Source organism: Bubalus bubalis, chromosome X, assembly GCF_019923935.1.
Source record: "Bubalus bubalis isolate 160015118507 breed Murrah chromosome X, NDDB_SH_1, whole genome shotgun sequence".
NCBI lineage: Eukaryota > Metazoa > Chordata > Mammalia > Artiodactyla > Bovidae > Bubalus > Bubalus bubalis.
In genome coordinates this window covers 20,726,940-20,743,561 of record NC_059181.1, presented here as the reverse complement: position 1 = coordinate 20,743,561, position 16,622 = coordinate 20,726,940, and the positions used below count along the sequence as shown (strand labels likewise).

General features: G+C 43.9%; 1 protein-coding gene across 5 annotated transcripts in view; it reads right to left on the bottom strand.

Moving 5' to 3' along the window:
- The window catches only part of PHEX (phosphate regulating endopeptidase homolog X-linked), a 227,349-nt gene that overhangs the window by 98,361 nt on the left and 112,366 nt on the right, over positions 1-16,622 (bottom strand). For all 5 annotated transcript variants that reach the window (XM_044937419.1, XM_044937416.2, XM_044937415.2 and 2 more), the window contains one exon: positions 11,261-11,362. In XM_044937419.1, coding sequence (XP_044793354.1) covers positions 11,261-11,362 — 102 coding nt within the window. The remainder of the gene's footprint in view (positions 1-11,260; positions 11,363-16,622) is intronic.

Sequence of the window (16,622 nt, the reverse complement as noted above, 5' to 3'; positions counted from 1 at the left end):
AAGAAAGAGGAGCACTGCCTATCATGAAAGGTTGATGGGTAAGTTAAAAATGAAGGACTGATCTGATAATTCTTGAACCCACTAATCAACCTTTTCCTTGGAAGTGGGACAAAACAGCACCATGTGCCTCTTGGTGGGCTGCATAGGAGGCACACAGCGCTGCTCGTGAAGTCTTGCACCAAAAGAAAATTGAACCTGAATCTAATCAAACCTCTAGATTGAACCCCCAATTTACAAGAAATACGAGGGACAGAAGAACATGTTAAAAGACAAGGGTAGTATATCATTAGCCAACAGTGCTGAAAATTCTTCCAGACAAATAGCACAATGTCTTCTATAAATCAATTTCATGGATAAAAGTGAAGGGAGGTTAGGATTTCCCCAGTGGTCCAATGGTTAAGACCCCACACTCTCAATGCAGAGGGTATGGGTTTGATCCCTGGTTGGGGAACTAAGATCCCACATGCCACACAGCGTGGCCAAGAGAAAAAAGGCAGGGAAGCTTTTAAAACTTTTAAAGCCTTAAAAACAGATATACATCATCTCATCCTTTTTAGTCCATTCCCCCACTTATAGACTCAGAAGGAGAAAAACAAACCATTTTAGCATTTCTGATAGGTCTTTTCTGTCCTCTCTTAACATCATAGTGTTTATTTATAACTGAAAAACGCTACCCCCTAAATACAGATTATTGCATTGAAGTGACCCCTGGAAATCAGTCCTGAATATTCATTGGAAGGACTGAGGCTGAAGCTGAAACACCAATACTTTGGCCACCTGATGCAAAGAACTGACTCATTTGAAAAGACCTTGATGCTGGGAAAGATTGAAGATGGGAGGAAAAGGGGATGACAGAGGATGTGATGGTTGGATGGCATCACCGACTCAATGGACATGAGTTTGAGTAAACTCCGGGAGTTGGTGATGGACAGGGAGGTCTGGCATGCTGCAGTACATGGGGTCACAAAGAGTCGGACACGACTGAGTGACTGAACTAAACTTAACTGAGCCCTGGAAGGGAAGAACTGTGGTCGCTGGTTCATTCCTGGCTCATTCAGAACCCAACATGGCTTCCCTTCTTAAAAGTTTTAAGAGGATGATGACAACATTTTGGAACTAGACAGAGGTGGTGGTTGCACAAAATTATGAAAGTACTCAATCCCACTGAGTTGTACACTTTAAAATGCTTAATATTATATTATGTGAATTTTACCTCAATTAAAAAAGGGGAAAAGGAGGCAAAGCTAGGGGAGAAAAGAACTATGAGACAGAAATGGTCAAGATTTGCAGGCTGTTTAGAAGACAGACTCAACAGGATTTGAGTACTTCCAGTTAGTTGGCTGGGAAGTAAAATGGAGATTTCTAGTTTGGGAGTCTGAAGAGCTGGCTGTAACCCACAGACTGATTTAATCTCCACTGAGAATAACACAGGACCAAAAAAAGGAATGGGAGCCCAATGAATGTTCGATTTCCTCAAGTTCCCACTTTTTTAACAGAACAATAAAGCAGAAAATCACAGAACACCCTAAATACAGTGTAATTGGATCATATCAAGGCATTGCTAAAATGTCTTTTGATCTCCTTGTGAGCAAAATGGATAAATCAGATGACAGTTCCATGAAGCTGTTCAAAGTAGAATAACTGGACTAAAAATCCATTGGTTAGTGAACTGATAGGCACCTAACAAAAGACCTGCCACAGAGCAGGTTCTCTATGAATCTGCTCAATAGATTCTAAAGACTCCGAAGGATGAGTGAATAGGGACATTCCAGTCCTATTGTGTGAGAATGCTCATTAATAACCCAGAAAAACGATCAAACCAAAAAGTGGATTTATCTGGGACTTCCCTTGTTGTTCAGTGGTTAGGACTTGGCACTCTCACTGCCATGACCCCAGGTTCAATCCCTGTTTGAGAAACTAAGATCCCACAAGCTGTATGCATAGTAAAGACAAAAAAAAAGTAGACTTACTAAATTATGAATGATATAAAGGTAGAGACACTGAATAACAGATTTGAGATTTTTAAAGGTCTTTCGAGATGCCATTCTATGGAATTAATCCTAAATTTTGGGGGGAAGCATTATGCACAAGATGTTTATCATAGTAATATCAATAATAGCACAACCTAAATACCCAACTATGGGGAAATATTTAAGTGATCTCCTGTATAACCACTGGAAGACTATGCAATAACAGTGAAAATTCTTTTATAAAGACTATGAGAAAAAAGAAGAAAGAAAGAGAAAAAAAGACAGTACAATAACAAGAGAAATGTTTAAAATATGAGAAAAAAGAAAGAATCAAATTTATATATACAGCATTTTTCAAGCCTATGCATAGGGAAAAAATACAAAGTGATATATCAAAATGTTAGCAGTGGTTATGTTCGTGTGATGGCACTAGCAATAATTTTCTTTCTACTGTTATACTCTACCTTCAAGATTTTCTTTAACAAGCATAGATTTTTGCAGCAAAAATAATAAACATACAGGAGATCCAGAAACATACACTTTTTAAAAACCAGAGCCATGACCAAAGCTAAATGGATTTTTAATATGAATTAATGTAAAGTTCTAGGATGAGGGTTTAAACAAAATGCCAAGCTTATGACAGGAGCAATAGGGCTTAACGACACTTCTTGTGGGATTTAAAAAAAAAAAAAAAAGACCTAGAAATTAACTGACTGTAAATTCGTTATGAGCCAACAGTGACATGACTGAGGGGAAAAGATAGCCATAATATAAACTTCTGATTTCCAATATAATTTGTATGCAAAACAAAAGCAGTAATAATATTCCCATTGTGCTGTGCGAGTTGGACCATATCTAGAATATTGTGTTCAGCTTTGAACTTGAGCTTTCAAAAAAGATGTTGAAAAGCTGGAGAGCAGCCAGCAGGATGAGGCATCAGAAGCACAGCAGAGAGCAGTGAATCCCACACTCTGGCAGCTTCAGAATCACCCAGAGGGCTTACTAAAACGCAGGTTCTTAGGTCTCCTCCCAGAGTTTCTGATTCTATAGATCTGGGGTGGGGCCGAGAATCTGCATTTTCAGCTAGTTCCTAAGTGAAGTCCATGCTGCTGGCCTGAGGACCATACTTAGAGACCCACTGGCCCTGTGGATAAAAGCACAGACTCTGAAACCAGACTGCCAGGGATTGAGTTCCAGCTCTTCCACCTACTGGCTGTATGACCTTGAGCAAGCTTGCTTGCCCTCTCTGTGCCACAGTTTTCTCACCTGTAAAATGAAACAACTTGAGCATCCTCATACAGGCATCATGGTTTTGATGTAGTTAATATATATGAAGTATTTACAACATCTACCTGGTATATTAGGCTTATTAATTAAAGAGGAACATGAGAGATGTTCTATCTGATACAGGAAAACATTTAAACATCTTCAAACACTGGAAGGGCTTTCATGTGGAAGGTATATTCCACAGAGCTCCTGGGGACAGATATGAAGTCTAAGGGTAGAAATGCCCAAGAAGGAACCTTCGTATCCATAACAAGAAGGACTATTTTAGAAGCTGGAGCAACAGTGGAGTGAGTGGCCTGGGTGGCTTCTGACTGTCCCAGTACTCACTCAGGGCAGAACTACCGAAAACTCTGGGGGTGAGGCTTGGCCATCTGGGTTTTAACAAGCCCTCCAGGGGGTGCCACAGCAACTCAAGTATGAGAACCAGTGGCATCTAACATTGTCCAAAACAACATTCCCCAAGGCTTTATCTAGAACACCAAAACTCAATTAAAGTAACCTCACTCCAACAAGGTATCAGGTAATTATATGCCTCTGGTAACTATGTGCAGCAAAGCGCTGCTGCTGTTGAGTCACTCATCGTGTCTAACTCTGTGACCCCATGGACTGTAGCCGACAGGTTCCTCTGTCCATGGAGAGGGTAGCCATACCCTTCTCCAGGGGATCTTCCCGACCCAGGGATCGAACCCACGTCTCCTGCTTGGCAGGTGGATTCTTTACCACTGAGCCACCTGGGAAGCCCTTGCAACAAACTCCTACTTACACCAAATACTTGCTTTTGTATTTAAAAAGTGTATCACAAAGATAACACTGAACTTGTTCAAAACAAGAAAATCTAAAATCCACAGAGAAAAAAGCAAGGTACTCCTGTCCCATCACCCTCTCAGGAGGGGCTGCTCACTATTAAGTGCCCTGAAGGGACTACAGAGAAGGACAGTGTTCTGAAAAAAAAAGCATTAAAGCATCTAAAGGTTAAGAGGGCCCTCAGAGGGAAACACAACAGCCCGGACACACGGAACCTATTTTCCCACCTCTCAGCAGCCAGTGCGGCCAAAGTCCCCCTCCTGCTCAGGACAACAGCTTGGAAGAGACAGCTGAGCACACTTGGAGAGTCCTTCTCATGCTCCAGGCACTCTTCTAACTACTTTAAGTATATTAACTCCTCATGACAAATCTCTGAGGTAGGTACTGATCTCACCATTTTACAGATGTGAAAACTGAGGGTTGGAAAGGTTAAGTCATTCCACAGCTAATAAGTGGCAAGCATGGGCTCTGAGCCACAGCAGTCTTTCTCTAGAGTCTGAAGGCTTCTGTACCGTACTTTCTGTTGGGGCCAGTGAGGCAGAGAAGGGACAAGTGGGAAGGCCACTACCTTGGCCTGACTGTGCACATGACAGAGACAGAGAGACACAGAGCCAGAGAGTGTCAGCAAGCTCAAGATGGTAGCCAGTGTGAGCCCGTGATTCAGGCGAGGTGGGGGAGACCAAAAGATGTTTCAACTGCCATTTTGTCAGTCCCTGTGTGTTCATGGGCGAGCACCGGAGTGGATGCACAAACTGGCGTGACGGCAATCTTAAGCACCTACACACACAGGCTTGAACCTGTCACAGGCAAGAGCAAGGAGACAGTTTGACAAAAGCCCTTCCCTTCCTTTTCTTCCACAAAGCAATTTAAAAGGAATATGTGAGATGAGGCAGTCGTGAAGGTAGCAAAGGAAAGTGACAGCTGGAGGCAAAGTTGTTGGGGTTGATAAGGAAGGAAGAGCCAAAGGAGCCATGCCCCCCGGCAGCAGGAATGAGGGCTGTGACAGGGGACAAAGGTGGAAGCATGGGCACTCCCCATGTCAGTGCCCTCACTCAGGCTGTGTGGGCTCCGAGATTCCTCCTCTAGACCCACAGAATCGCTCTGTGTCTCCATCATATGAACACTTCTCTCCATCGTCTCGGAATCCCTATCACTGTTGTGCTCTCCTAGAAGGGTGCAAACATCAGCTCATCTCCGAATCTGCAGCTCCGAGTCCAGTACCTGGCCCGCTGTCGGTTCTGGATACATGTGCAGGACTGAATGTACTAAAGCGGTGCTCGCATCCAGATGCAGTGACAGGCGCTGTCACCTTAAGGAGAGGGAGGACAGGAAAAGTCACACCCCAGAGGCTGTCTCCTAGGTGGGAAGCCCCCAGGTGCAGATCCCAAGACAAGGACTAAACGGCAAGGAGTTCATCTGGGACGTGAAAGAGACACCAAACACTACGAGAGGACAGGTGAAGGCCATGAAGAAAGACACACTCCACTGAGCCTATCTCATGGAGCCAGCGGGAGCAAGTGCAGAGCACACTCAAGGGAGGAAGGGGCTGTGGCAACCCCCATCAACCACAGCAATCGTCAGCTCCCCAGTCCGCTGAGCCCTCTGTGGGAGTGGCCTAGCACACTCCAGTGGGAAGACAAAGCTGTCGGGGAAATACAGGTGCTGGCAGGTGAAGTCAGAGAGATGAGCAGTGAAACAGTAATGGCAAGGGCAGAGGGTTCCCCTCCCCCAGCTCACCAGGCCTGGGGTGGTCCTGAAAATCTGCATGTCTAATGAGTCCTCAGTGAGGCTGCTGCTGGTGGTCTAGAAGCACACCCTGAGAATCACCGGGCTTGGATGTGGACAGGACACCCGCATGGGTGGTAAAGACCAGATGTTGTTGTTGCTCTTTAGGCACTAAGTCATGTCTGACTCTCTGCAACTCCACAGACTGTATCCCGCTAGGCTCCTCTGTCCATGGGGATTCTCCAGGCAAGAATACTGGACTGGGTTGCCATTTCTTTCTCCAGGAGATCTTCCCGACCCAAGGATCGAACCCACGTCTCCTGTTTAGCAGATGGATTCTTTATTGCTAAGCCACCTGGGAAGCCCCAAAAGACTGGATATACCTGGGGCAATTCCAATAACTAGATCTGGGCAGAGACTAAAGATAAAGGAAACCAGATTTACACCCCAAAATATGCCTCTTTGACATAAAAATTATTTTGAGCTGAAGGCAACTAGGCAATTGAGAAGCAACAGATACAAGAAAAGCTCCTGCCCTCCCCCAATTTGCGTAAAAGGAGGAGATAACTTTCTAAAGATGTTCCTCCTGCCGTCTCTACCAGGGAGGACAAAAGGGAATCATTGAGACAACTTGAGACACTGTAGGCCTGAAGATAGCAGCAGAAGACTCCATATAACAGTCTACTAACTAGCCTGTATCTATCATTAGTTTTCCCATGTATTTACAGTCCCACCATCTGCCACTTTTGGAAGGCTAAAATTACTTTCCCTTTTTCTCTCTCTTGTTGTTCAGTCGCTCAGTCATGTCCAACACTTTACAATCCCATGGACTGCAGCATGTCACGTTTCCCAAGTCCTTCACCTGTTTTTCTTCCTATTTCTCTACAAATGTGTTGTTCTTCATTTTAGGTGACACACAAGCCAGAGTTCTAAGCCACTTCTCTGAGTTACTCATTTTTCTGAGTTTCTTTCACATGTGTATGAGATATACATGTTACTGAACTTTTGCTTGTTTTTCTTGTGTTAATCTATTTTGTTGTTGTTGTTATATGGACCCCAGTTAAGAACTTAGAAGGATGGAAGGAAAGGTTATTTACCCTCCCCAACAGAGACAAAGCCAAAGACGTGAGCTCAACTTCTATTTGGCCCTCTGTAGGAAAACTCTTCCCACTGTGCCCAGAGCATGTGCCTGGGAGTCACATGCTTATGTCGATGGGACCGTGAGACAGACTTCCTGGAAACCCACTGTATCTGCTATGGCTAAAATTAAAGCCATTCACAGCCTCCTGAGAATGCTGCAGTCCTAGGAGTTCCCTCAGGGTCTTTTTCTCAAAGGGTGGTGATCTGGTAAGCAAAAGTTGCAGGGGTAAAGAGCACAAACAAATATCTACAAAGAATCCAGCTTTTGGCTGCAGAACTGAATCCAGCTGGAGGTCAGTCAAGTTCCTCCTGCTCTGACACAGGGTTCACCTGCACAAGCCTGGTTCCCGCCTCCAGAGCAGCCAAAGGTAGCGCTATATCCCTTCCTGCAGGCCTCACAAACATTATGTAGTGGGGTGACCTTGCGATTCTCCTACTCTGTTTTGGAAAAGGCAAATCTTCTAGAAGACGCCCCCGAAGTAATTTGTTTCATCTTACACTCATTCAATAGCTATGACAGCTGGAAAAAATTAGCAGGCCTCCAGTCCTTTGCTGCTTGTTTATAATAAGAGCATATGCTTGCAGGGAACATAGAATCCTAAACAAAAATTGGTTTTATTTGACCAGACTAAATTTCCATTTTGAAACCTATGCTGTTGGTTTCACAAAACAAAACCACTCGTGATCTCCTGGGTGGAAAGGCAGGGAGACTGAGATAACAAACCCATCCTTCATTCACAGAAGCAGAGGTTACACTCCCTTACATAACCCGCACACCTCACTCCTTGTTTCTCTTTTACAGTGATCACCCTTAGGAAACAGCACACAAAGCCGCAGCCCCACACTTCTGTTCTGAGACTGGAGTAACCAGCACAAAAGCCAAGGTGTTAGGCATCTGGACCCTCCCTGCTCAGGAGGCAGGTCACTGGGGAATGCTAAGGTCAACATCCCTTAGGAGGCACTGTAATTAGTTGCAGACCAGAGCCTGATTGTGAAGGAAAGAAAAGCTTCTCCCCATCACAAATCAGAACATTTTTCCAGCTTTCCCAATGGGTTGCCAAGTGACTCAGCACTGGCCCAGTGTGGGCACTATTATTGATGAGAAATCTTCCGCCTGGGTGATATACTGCATACAACACATGCCCAAAGAACAGTGCCAAGTCATACCAGGAAGAGCAGGCGAATTATTCACCTCCACTTCAGATGCAGGCAAATCCTGTCTTAATGCAGGGGCTACTCAGTATCAGAAAGACAAAGCCCCTAAGATAGTCAGAGATTTCCATCTAAGATTCAAGGCATGATTAGGTAGAGCCTCTTCTTTCTTGTTGACTATTAAAAGGCAATCAAATTGAGGACAGCATAGCAAAAAGACAAGAAAAAGAATACTTTTTCAAAAACAACCCCAAAGCAGAAAGCTGCATAAAAGCCTTCAGCTTCCTAAATGTTGTCTTTATGAGTTCTACGAGCTCCACCCAGAGGTCACTGCCAGATCTGCAGGTTCACTTAATTTAGAAAAGAAAATCTCATCTTCTGGGGTCCAGAGCCAGACCTGCCTTGGAAAACTGCTGGAAATTCTTAGACAATGTTCCTTCTTTCTTGCCTTTAATTAAAGGAACTGCTCTGAGCTCTGAAATTCAAGATATGCTCCAGGAGCCTCGTGTCATCCAACAGGACAACTATCTTTGATATTTGCACCTGTCGAGGAACTAGTGTGAGTTCCTGCCAGGCTGAACTCAGCTCAAAGACAGCAGAGTGTTCAAAGAGTACTTTCAGAACAAAAGGTGAGGGTTCTCCTTGAAATAAAATATAAGACTGGAGAGCAACTCAAAGGGTGAACAAGAATGTGTCTAATATTAGAAGGAATGAGAATAATCCTCCTTCAAGAAGGACCCATGACTACTTGCCCAGAGGGCCCAACTATAAGGCAACCACTCCCTTACACAACCCCAGAGACAACCCACAAGGCAATCACCAGCCATACTTTTCAAAGAACTGATTGCGGTCCCCAGAGCATTCCCTTGGTATCTAGCCATTCATAACCCACACACCTCACTCCAACCCACCCTCCACACCAGTGACTCTCAGTCCACAGTGGTTCAGGCTAGGATCAAGAGCTCCCACTGTGCTGTGCTCTCAACTGCCCAGTGTAAGACATGCTCTGTTTCAGATATCATAAGCTAGCCCAGCAACTAAATGAAGTCTTCAAACGACGACATGTTGGTGCAAAAAGTTTCATCAACCATCTGGAGAGCTTCTCATCACAGCCTGCATGCTCCTCCTGCCTTCATCAGCATACGCCTAACCTGACTTCCACCCACTCCAGTGTTCTTGCCTGGAGAATCCCAGGGACGGGGGAGGCTGGTGGGCTGCCGTCTATGGGGTCACACAGAGTCGGACACAACTGAAGTGACTTAGCAGCAACCTGACTTCAGACAGACGTGACAGGTTCTCAAACGGGAAAAAACAATCAAACTCGCCCTCTGTCTTCCTCTAATACCACTGCCCCCCCTCCTCCCCCAGCAAGTTCTTTCTCACTATAAACACTGAACAGGCTTTTCATGTCTATCGACAAAAATATCTATGGCAATGTTTATTCATCTTAGGAGTATTAAAGCTCTAGAAAATATCTGTGATAAACCTCAGCACATTCTCATTTCAACAAGGCTAAGCATTCCCAGAATGTTACCCTCTTATTTTGTTAAATAAACTTTACTATGTAGAGTAGTTTTAGTTCAGTTCAGTCACTCAGTTGTGTCTGACTCTTTGCAACCCCACGGACTGCAGCACGCCAGGCTTCCCTGTCCATCACCAACTCCTAGAGCTTGCTCAAACTCATATCCATTGAGTCAGTGATGCCATCCAACCATCTTATCCTCTGCGGTCCCCTTCTCCTGCTGCCTACAATCTTTCCCAGCATCAGGGTCTTTTCTAAGGAGTCAGTTCTTCGCATCAGGTGGCCAAAGTATTGGAGCTTCGGCTTCAGCATCAGTCCTTCCAATGAATATTCAAGACTGATTTCCTTTAGGATTGACTAGTTTGATCTCCTTGAAGTCCAAGGAATAGTTTTAGGGTCATAGCAAAATTGAGCAGAAAGTACAGAGTTCCGACATAGTGGCCAGCCAGTACATACGCACAACCTCCCCCATTATCAATATCCCCACCAGAGTAGGACATCCATTGCAATTGATGAACCTGCATTGACACATCGTTATCACCCAGAGTTCACAGTTTACATTATAGTTCATTCTCAGGGCCGCACATTCTATGGGTTTGGACAGATGTACACTCATATGTAACTATCATTATGGCATCATACAGAGTCTCTTCCCTGCTCTGAAAACCCTTTTCCCCTTTGTCCCTTGACCATAACACAAAAAAATTTTTTGCTCAGCATGACTCAGTATGACTCTAAGCAGTGTTCCTGAGGCCTGCCAAAGGATGAGAATCACCAGGGAGACTGGTTACAATCACAAATGTTCAGACTGCACCCTCAATCCACTGCATCAGACCTTGCTAGGGAGGGGCCTGGAAAGTTATAGATGGTCCATGGACCTAAAGAAGAAATGCTCCTAAGTGCAGTCTCCAAGCAGAAGAGCAGCACCTGTTAAGAATATTGCAGGCATTTCCTACCCATGTGAGCTCCAGCTCCATCAGAATACTTAGAATTCAAGATGGGCCCCATTCTTTATTTTCAAACAGCCAGGCTGCTGCTACTTTTCTCACTTATTCCTTTATCTTGCTACATGGTACCAGAAAGTTTTACAAGGGCAAGCAAGTGTCTGCTTCTATTAGGAAACATGTTCGTATTCCTACACAATGGTCTACCATTTATAAGCATGCTATTTGGATCATTTGCAGGAAGTAGCTCTGCTTGGTTACAGTAAAGTATCTGCCCGAGGACACGAGCGCACGTGGTGCATGGAGCAGAAGGACACACAGCCAGTATGGGTTTTTCTTCTTTGTGCCTTGAGGGCTCTTCTGCAAGCTGCTCCCCCTGGCTCCCCACTGCTCTGCATTCTGCCATAGCCAATGATGGTTTAATGGCAAAATTCACTGGGCAGCAAGCCATGTGGCTCTTACAGCCGGCAATTAGGAGAGAAGGAAAGGTTGAATGACAAGGTGTTTGAAAATGCAGTTTGAGTAAGTCAGATCTTATTTTCTCTTACCTCCTGGTAATAAAATCTCCATATTCATCCCAAAACAGATACCTGACTCTGGGGTCATTCGGAGTCAATGGCTCAGTCAATATAAAAATCCACCACACAGTCGATGGGGAGCATGAAAATCCATTAAACCAAAAGTCATATTTTTTTTTCATCCAAAGGAATCCTTACCTTTTCTTTGGCTTTCCTTTTTGTCTCTGCATCCATCCACTCATTTTCTTTCTCCAGCATGTCAATAAAGGCCCATCGAACACCCTCAATCAATTCCTCCATCTATAAGAAAATACCCAAAGAAGCAGGTCAAAACCAAGAAGCCTCAGACAAGGTTTTCTGGGCCACAATAAACAGTCCAATGCTAAACACAGTGGGAAAGAAGCTCCCTTCAGATCCACTACATGCTCTGGCAGAATTTCTTCTTTCAGGGAAATGCCTTTTTTCCCAACTGCTAGAAGAAAACTAACCATTTCTTCCCTTAAGAACAATGTGATGGCCTGGTCGTAAAAGGATTATATGGGAAAAGGAATTCACCATAGGTTGTGATTAATAACTTACCTGTAGCTACTAAAGGAGTCCACCCTTATCAAGGATGCAACTAATTTCAGTAAGTTAATAAGAATTTTGGGGAAACAAGCATGGGCTCTGTATTTCAGACCAGTATCACAGAAGAAAGTGAGTGAACCATTGAAAGATATACTGTTAACAGAGAAATAGGTGCGAGAGCCAGCACACTAAAGGATACTTCTCAACATAAATCAGACGTCAGGACCCCAGTTCTCTCCACGTTAGTGCCAGGGGTTAAACCAAATGCTTGGCTGTTCTCTGTCCTCTTCCTACTCCCCTTCTCGTCTCTGACAGCTCTGAAAAGTCTTCTGTTATTTCAAGTTGAAAATGGTAGGTCTAAAGGGGGCTGCTACAGAAATGCTGTCTTCTGAAAGACTTGTTTCAAAGTGTTCCAAGGGTTCTACCACACCCACATTGATGATGTGTTTGCCCTGGCTTTTCTTCCAGCATTTGTGGGTCAACAGAGAAGACTGGGACAGAGGTGCTAACATTTAACTTCAGCGGCCCACATGGAGCAGTCTGGGGAGGCCCTGCCTGTCTATGGGTACAAATCAACCATAATTCCACTTTCCTACAAAGATGCTTCAGTTTTCCTAATAGGATACTCAAGAAAGAATAAAATACTCGGTTTGGCACCAGAATGAAAATTTTCATTTGCGACTATGGAGTTGTAAATCCATTTTTAGCACTAATTCTAGAAATAAAGAAGTTTAGATGTTTCCGTGGTTCTATAATGAATTGTCAGCACGGAGCTCAAAATAATTTTTTTCTGTTTAATAAGTTTTCAGCTATGTTTTCAGTTCAATAACAGTTGTAAGGGAACGAGAGCTGGAAATCAGTGGGCTGGGTTCCACCATATGTAAATAAGAACAAACAGCAGATGGAGGGGGGTACTTCACAGCTATTTCTTCCCAACTTAGTAAAAACATTAAAAGAAAAGAAATCTCAACTTGAGATTGGGGCACGATGAAGACATGAAATGACAGAAGAGCAAAGGTCCTTTAAAATCATTAAGTCACTCGTTCTCACTGGGATCTTGGGAAGGGAAGGTGGACTGGGAGGGGTTTAAAGAATGCTGATGTCATTGCTGCAGAGTGAGACCTGAGCACTGGGAGGTTCAACATCCCACCCCCCCAGGTGATTCTAATGTGTAACCAGGATGAAGACTCACTGGTGTAGAAGAAGCCACTTAGGCTACAGATGAGGAAGTTAGGAGTCAAAAGAGCCCATGATCTCTTCCACTCAGCTCTTCCAGCTAGGAAGGGTCAGAGCCAGGACCTGACCTCAGAGGTAAAGACAGTATTGAGGCCAGGAACTCCTAAATCAGAGGAAATGTTCCTCATAAATCAGAGGAAAACGTCAGAAAGGTAGAAGAAAACCAAGAGACATGCAGCAGTGGCCATTTCAAACCGAAAACCCACAGAAGGAGGATGCTGAAACAACAAGGAAATCTTCAGGGACTAGATCTTTTGACTCTGCAGTCACCAGCACCCCTAAGTCTTTATGACATCACTGCAGGGGAGCAAAATTTGCCCCCTAAAATATGCCTCTTTCCCATAGCAATTGTTTTAAGCTGGTTATTTTTGGAGGAACAGAAGACAGAGGGGATCTGAAAACCAAATAGCAGTTGCCCTTTTGAAGAAATATCTATTCATTTGTAAGGGAAATCTCCATTTGTAAGGGTGTCTCCCTCTCTGTACCTGGCAGAGGAGGATGACTGAATCTCCAGAAGGTCTTATCAATGGAGAAGTCATGGGCTTAAATCTGCATCACAATCACCCTCCTTTACAGCACTTTTCCCAGTGTTGTCCCATAACTGACAATCCTCAGTCCCAATGTCTTGTCTGTCCCTGAAGATTTAAGGTAAGGCTATGGCCATTTTGGCAAGTTGCTCAGTTTTCCCAGGTCTCTCCCATGTTGCTTCCCTTGTGGCTCAGCGGTAAAGAATCTGCCTGCAATGCGGGAGACCTGGGTTCGATCCCTGGGTTGGGAAGATCCCCCAAAGAAGGGAAAGGCTACCCACTCCAGTATTCTGGCCTGGAGAATTCCATAAACTGTATAGTCCATGGGGTTGCAAAGAGCCGGACACCACTGAGCGACTTTCAATTCCCATGTATACACATTATCTAACTTTGTTTCATTTTCTACTGTTATTCTCTCTTAGGGGACTGGAATGCAAAAGTAGGAAGTCAAGAGATACCTGGAATAACAGGCAAGTTTGGCCTTGGAGTACAAAATCAAGCAGGAAAAAGGCTAATAGAGTTTTGCCAAAAGAACACACTGGTCATAGCAAACACCCTCTTCCAACAACACAAGAGAAGACTCTACACGTGAACATCACCAGATGGTCAATACTGAAATCACACTGACTATATATTGTTGGCATCTGAAGGTGGAGAAACTCTGTATAGTCAGCAAAACCAGGACCGGGAGCTGACTCTGGCTCAGATAATGAACTGATTATTGCAAAATTCAGACTTAAATTGAAGAAAGTAGGGAGAAGCACTAGGCCATTCATGTATGACCTAATCCCTTATGATAATACAGTGGAAGTGACAAATAGATTCCAGGAATTAGATCTGATAGAGTGCCTGAAGAACTATGGATGGAGGTTCATAACATTGTACAAGAGGTGGTGATCAAAATCATCTCCAAGAAAAAGAAATGCAAAAAGGCAAAATGGTTGTCTGAGAAGACCTTACAAATAGCTGAGAAAAGAAGTGAAAGGCAAAGGAGAAAAGGAAAGATATACTCATCTGAATGCAGAGTTCCAAAGAACAGCAAGGAGAGATAAGAAAGCCTTCTTAAGTGAACAATGCAAAGAAATGGAGGAAAATAATAGAATGGGAAAGACTAGAGATCTCTTCAAGAAAATTAGAGACACCAAGGGAACATTTCATGCAAAGATGGCCTCGATAAAGGACAGAAATGGTATGGACCTAACGGAAGCAGAAGATATTAAGAAGAGGTGGCAAGAATACACAGAAGAAATACACAAAAAAGATCTTAATGACCCAGATGACCACAATGGTGTGATTACTTATCTAGAGCCAGACATCCTGGAATGTGAACTCAAGTGGGCCTTAGGAAGCATTGCTATGAACAAAGCTAGTGGAGGTGATGGAATTCCAACTGAGTTATTTCAAACCCTAAAAGATGATGCTATGAAAGTGCTGCACTTTATATATGCCAGCAAATTTGGAAAACTTAGCAGTGGCCACAGGACTGGAAAAGGTCAGTTTTCATTCCAATCCCAAAGAAAGGCAATGCCAAAGAATGCTCAAACTACCACACAATTGCGCTCATTTCACATGCTAGCAAGGTAACACTCAAAATTCTTCAATCTAGGCTTCAACAGTAAGTGAATCAAGAACTTCCAGATGTACAAGCTGGGTTTAGAAAAGGCAGAAAAAACAGAGATCAAATTGCCAACATCCACTGGATCATCAAAAAGCAAGGGAATTCCAGAAAAATATCTACTTCTGTTTCATTGACTACACTAAAGCCTTTGACTGTGTGGATCACACTATGTGGAAAATTCTTAGAGTTGAGAATACCAGACTCCCTTACCTACCTCCTGAGAAACCTATATGCAGGTCAAGAAGCAACAGTTAGAACCAGACCTGGAACAACGGACTGGTTCCAAGTTGGGAAAGGAGTACGTCAAGGCTGTATATTGTCACCCTGCTTATTTAACTTATATGTAGAGGACATCATGCGAAATGCTGGACTGCATAAAGCACAAGCTGGACTCAAGATTGCCGGGAGAAATATCAACAATCTCAGATATGCAGATAACACCGCCCTTATGGCAGGAAGCAAAGAGGAATGAAAGAGCCTCTTGATGAAGGTGAAAGAGGAGAGTGAAAAAGCTGGCTTAAAACTCAACATTAAAAAACTAAGATCATGGCATCCAGTCCCATCACTTCATGGCAAATAAATGGGTTAAAAGGAAACAGTGACAGACTTTATTTTCTTGGGCTCTAAAATCACTGTGGATCGTGAATGCAGCCATGAAATTAAAAGACACTTGCTCCTTGGAAGAAAAGCTATGAAAAACCTAGACAGTGTGTTAAAAAGCAGAGACATCACTTTGCCAACAAAGGTCTGTCTAGTCAAAGCTATGGTTTTTCCAGTAGTCATATACGGATGTCAGAGTTGGACCATAAAGAAGGCTGAGCACTAAAGAACTGATGCTTTTGAACTGTGGTGCTGGAGAAGACTCTTAAGAGTCCTTTGGACAGAAAGATTAAACCAGTCATACCTGAAGGAAATCAAACCTGAATATTCATTGGAAGGACTGGTGCCCGAAGCTCCAATACTTTGGCCACCTGATGCAAAGAGCCAACTCATTAGAAAATACCTGGATGCTGGGAAAGATTGAGGGAAAGCAGAGAAGTGGTTGGCAAAGTATGAGATGGTTATATAGCATCACTGACTCAGTAGACATGAGTTTGAGCAAACTCCAGGAGATTGTGAAGGACAGGGAAGCCTGGTGTGCTGCAGTTCATGGGGTTGCCAAGAGTCAGGCATGACCTAGCAACTAAACAACAACACCACGGTGTCCTTCAGTAGGTGACTGGATAAACAAACTGTGGTACATCTAGAATATGGAACATTTTTCATTGCTAAAAAGAAATGAGCTATCAACCCATGGGAAGGCATGGAGGAAGCCTAAGTACATATTACTAGAAAGTGAAAGTGAAGTTGCTCAGTCGTGTCTGACTCTTTGTGACCCCATGGACTGTACCCCACCACGCTCCTCTGTCCATGGGATTCTCCAGGCAAGACTGGAGTGGGTTGCCATTTCCTTCTCCAGGGGATCTTCCTGATCCAGGGATCAAACCCAGGTCTCCCACATTGCAGGCAGACGCTTTAACCTCTGAGCCACCAGGGAAGCTCCTTAGTAATATATGTTCAGGTGGTGGAGGGAAAGACGAACCATTCAGGATGGGGTGGGACCTGCTCATGT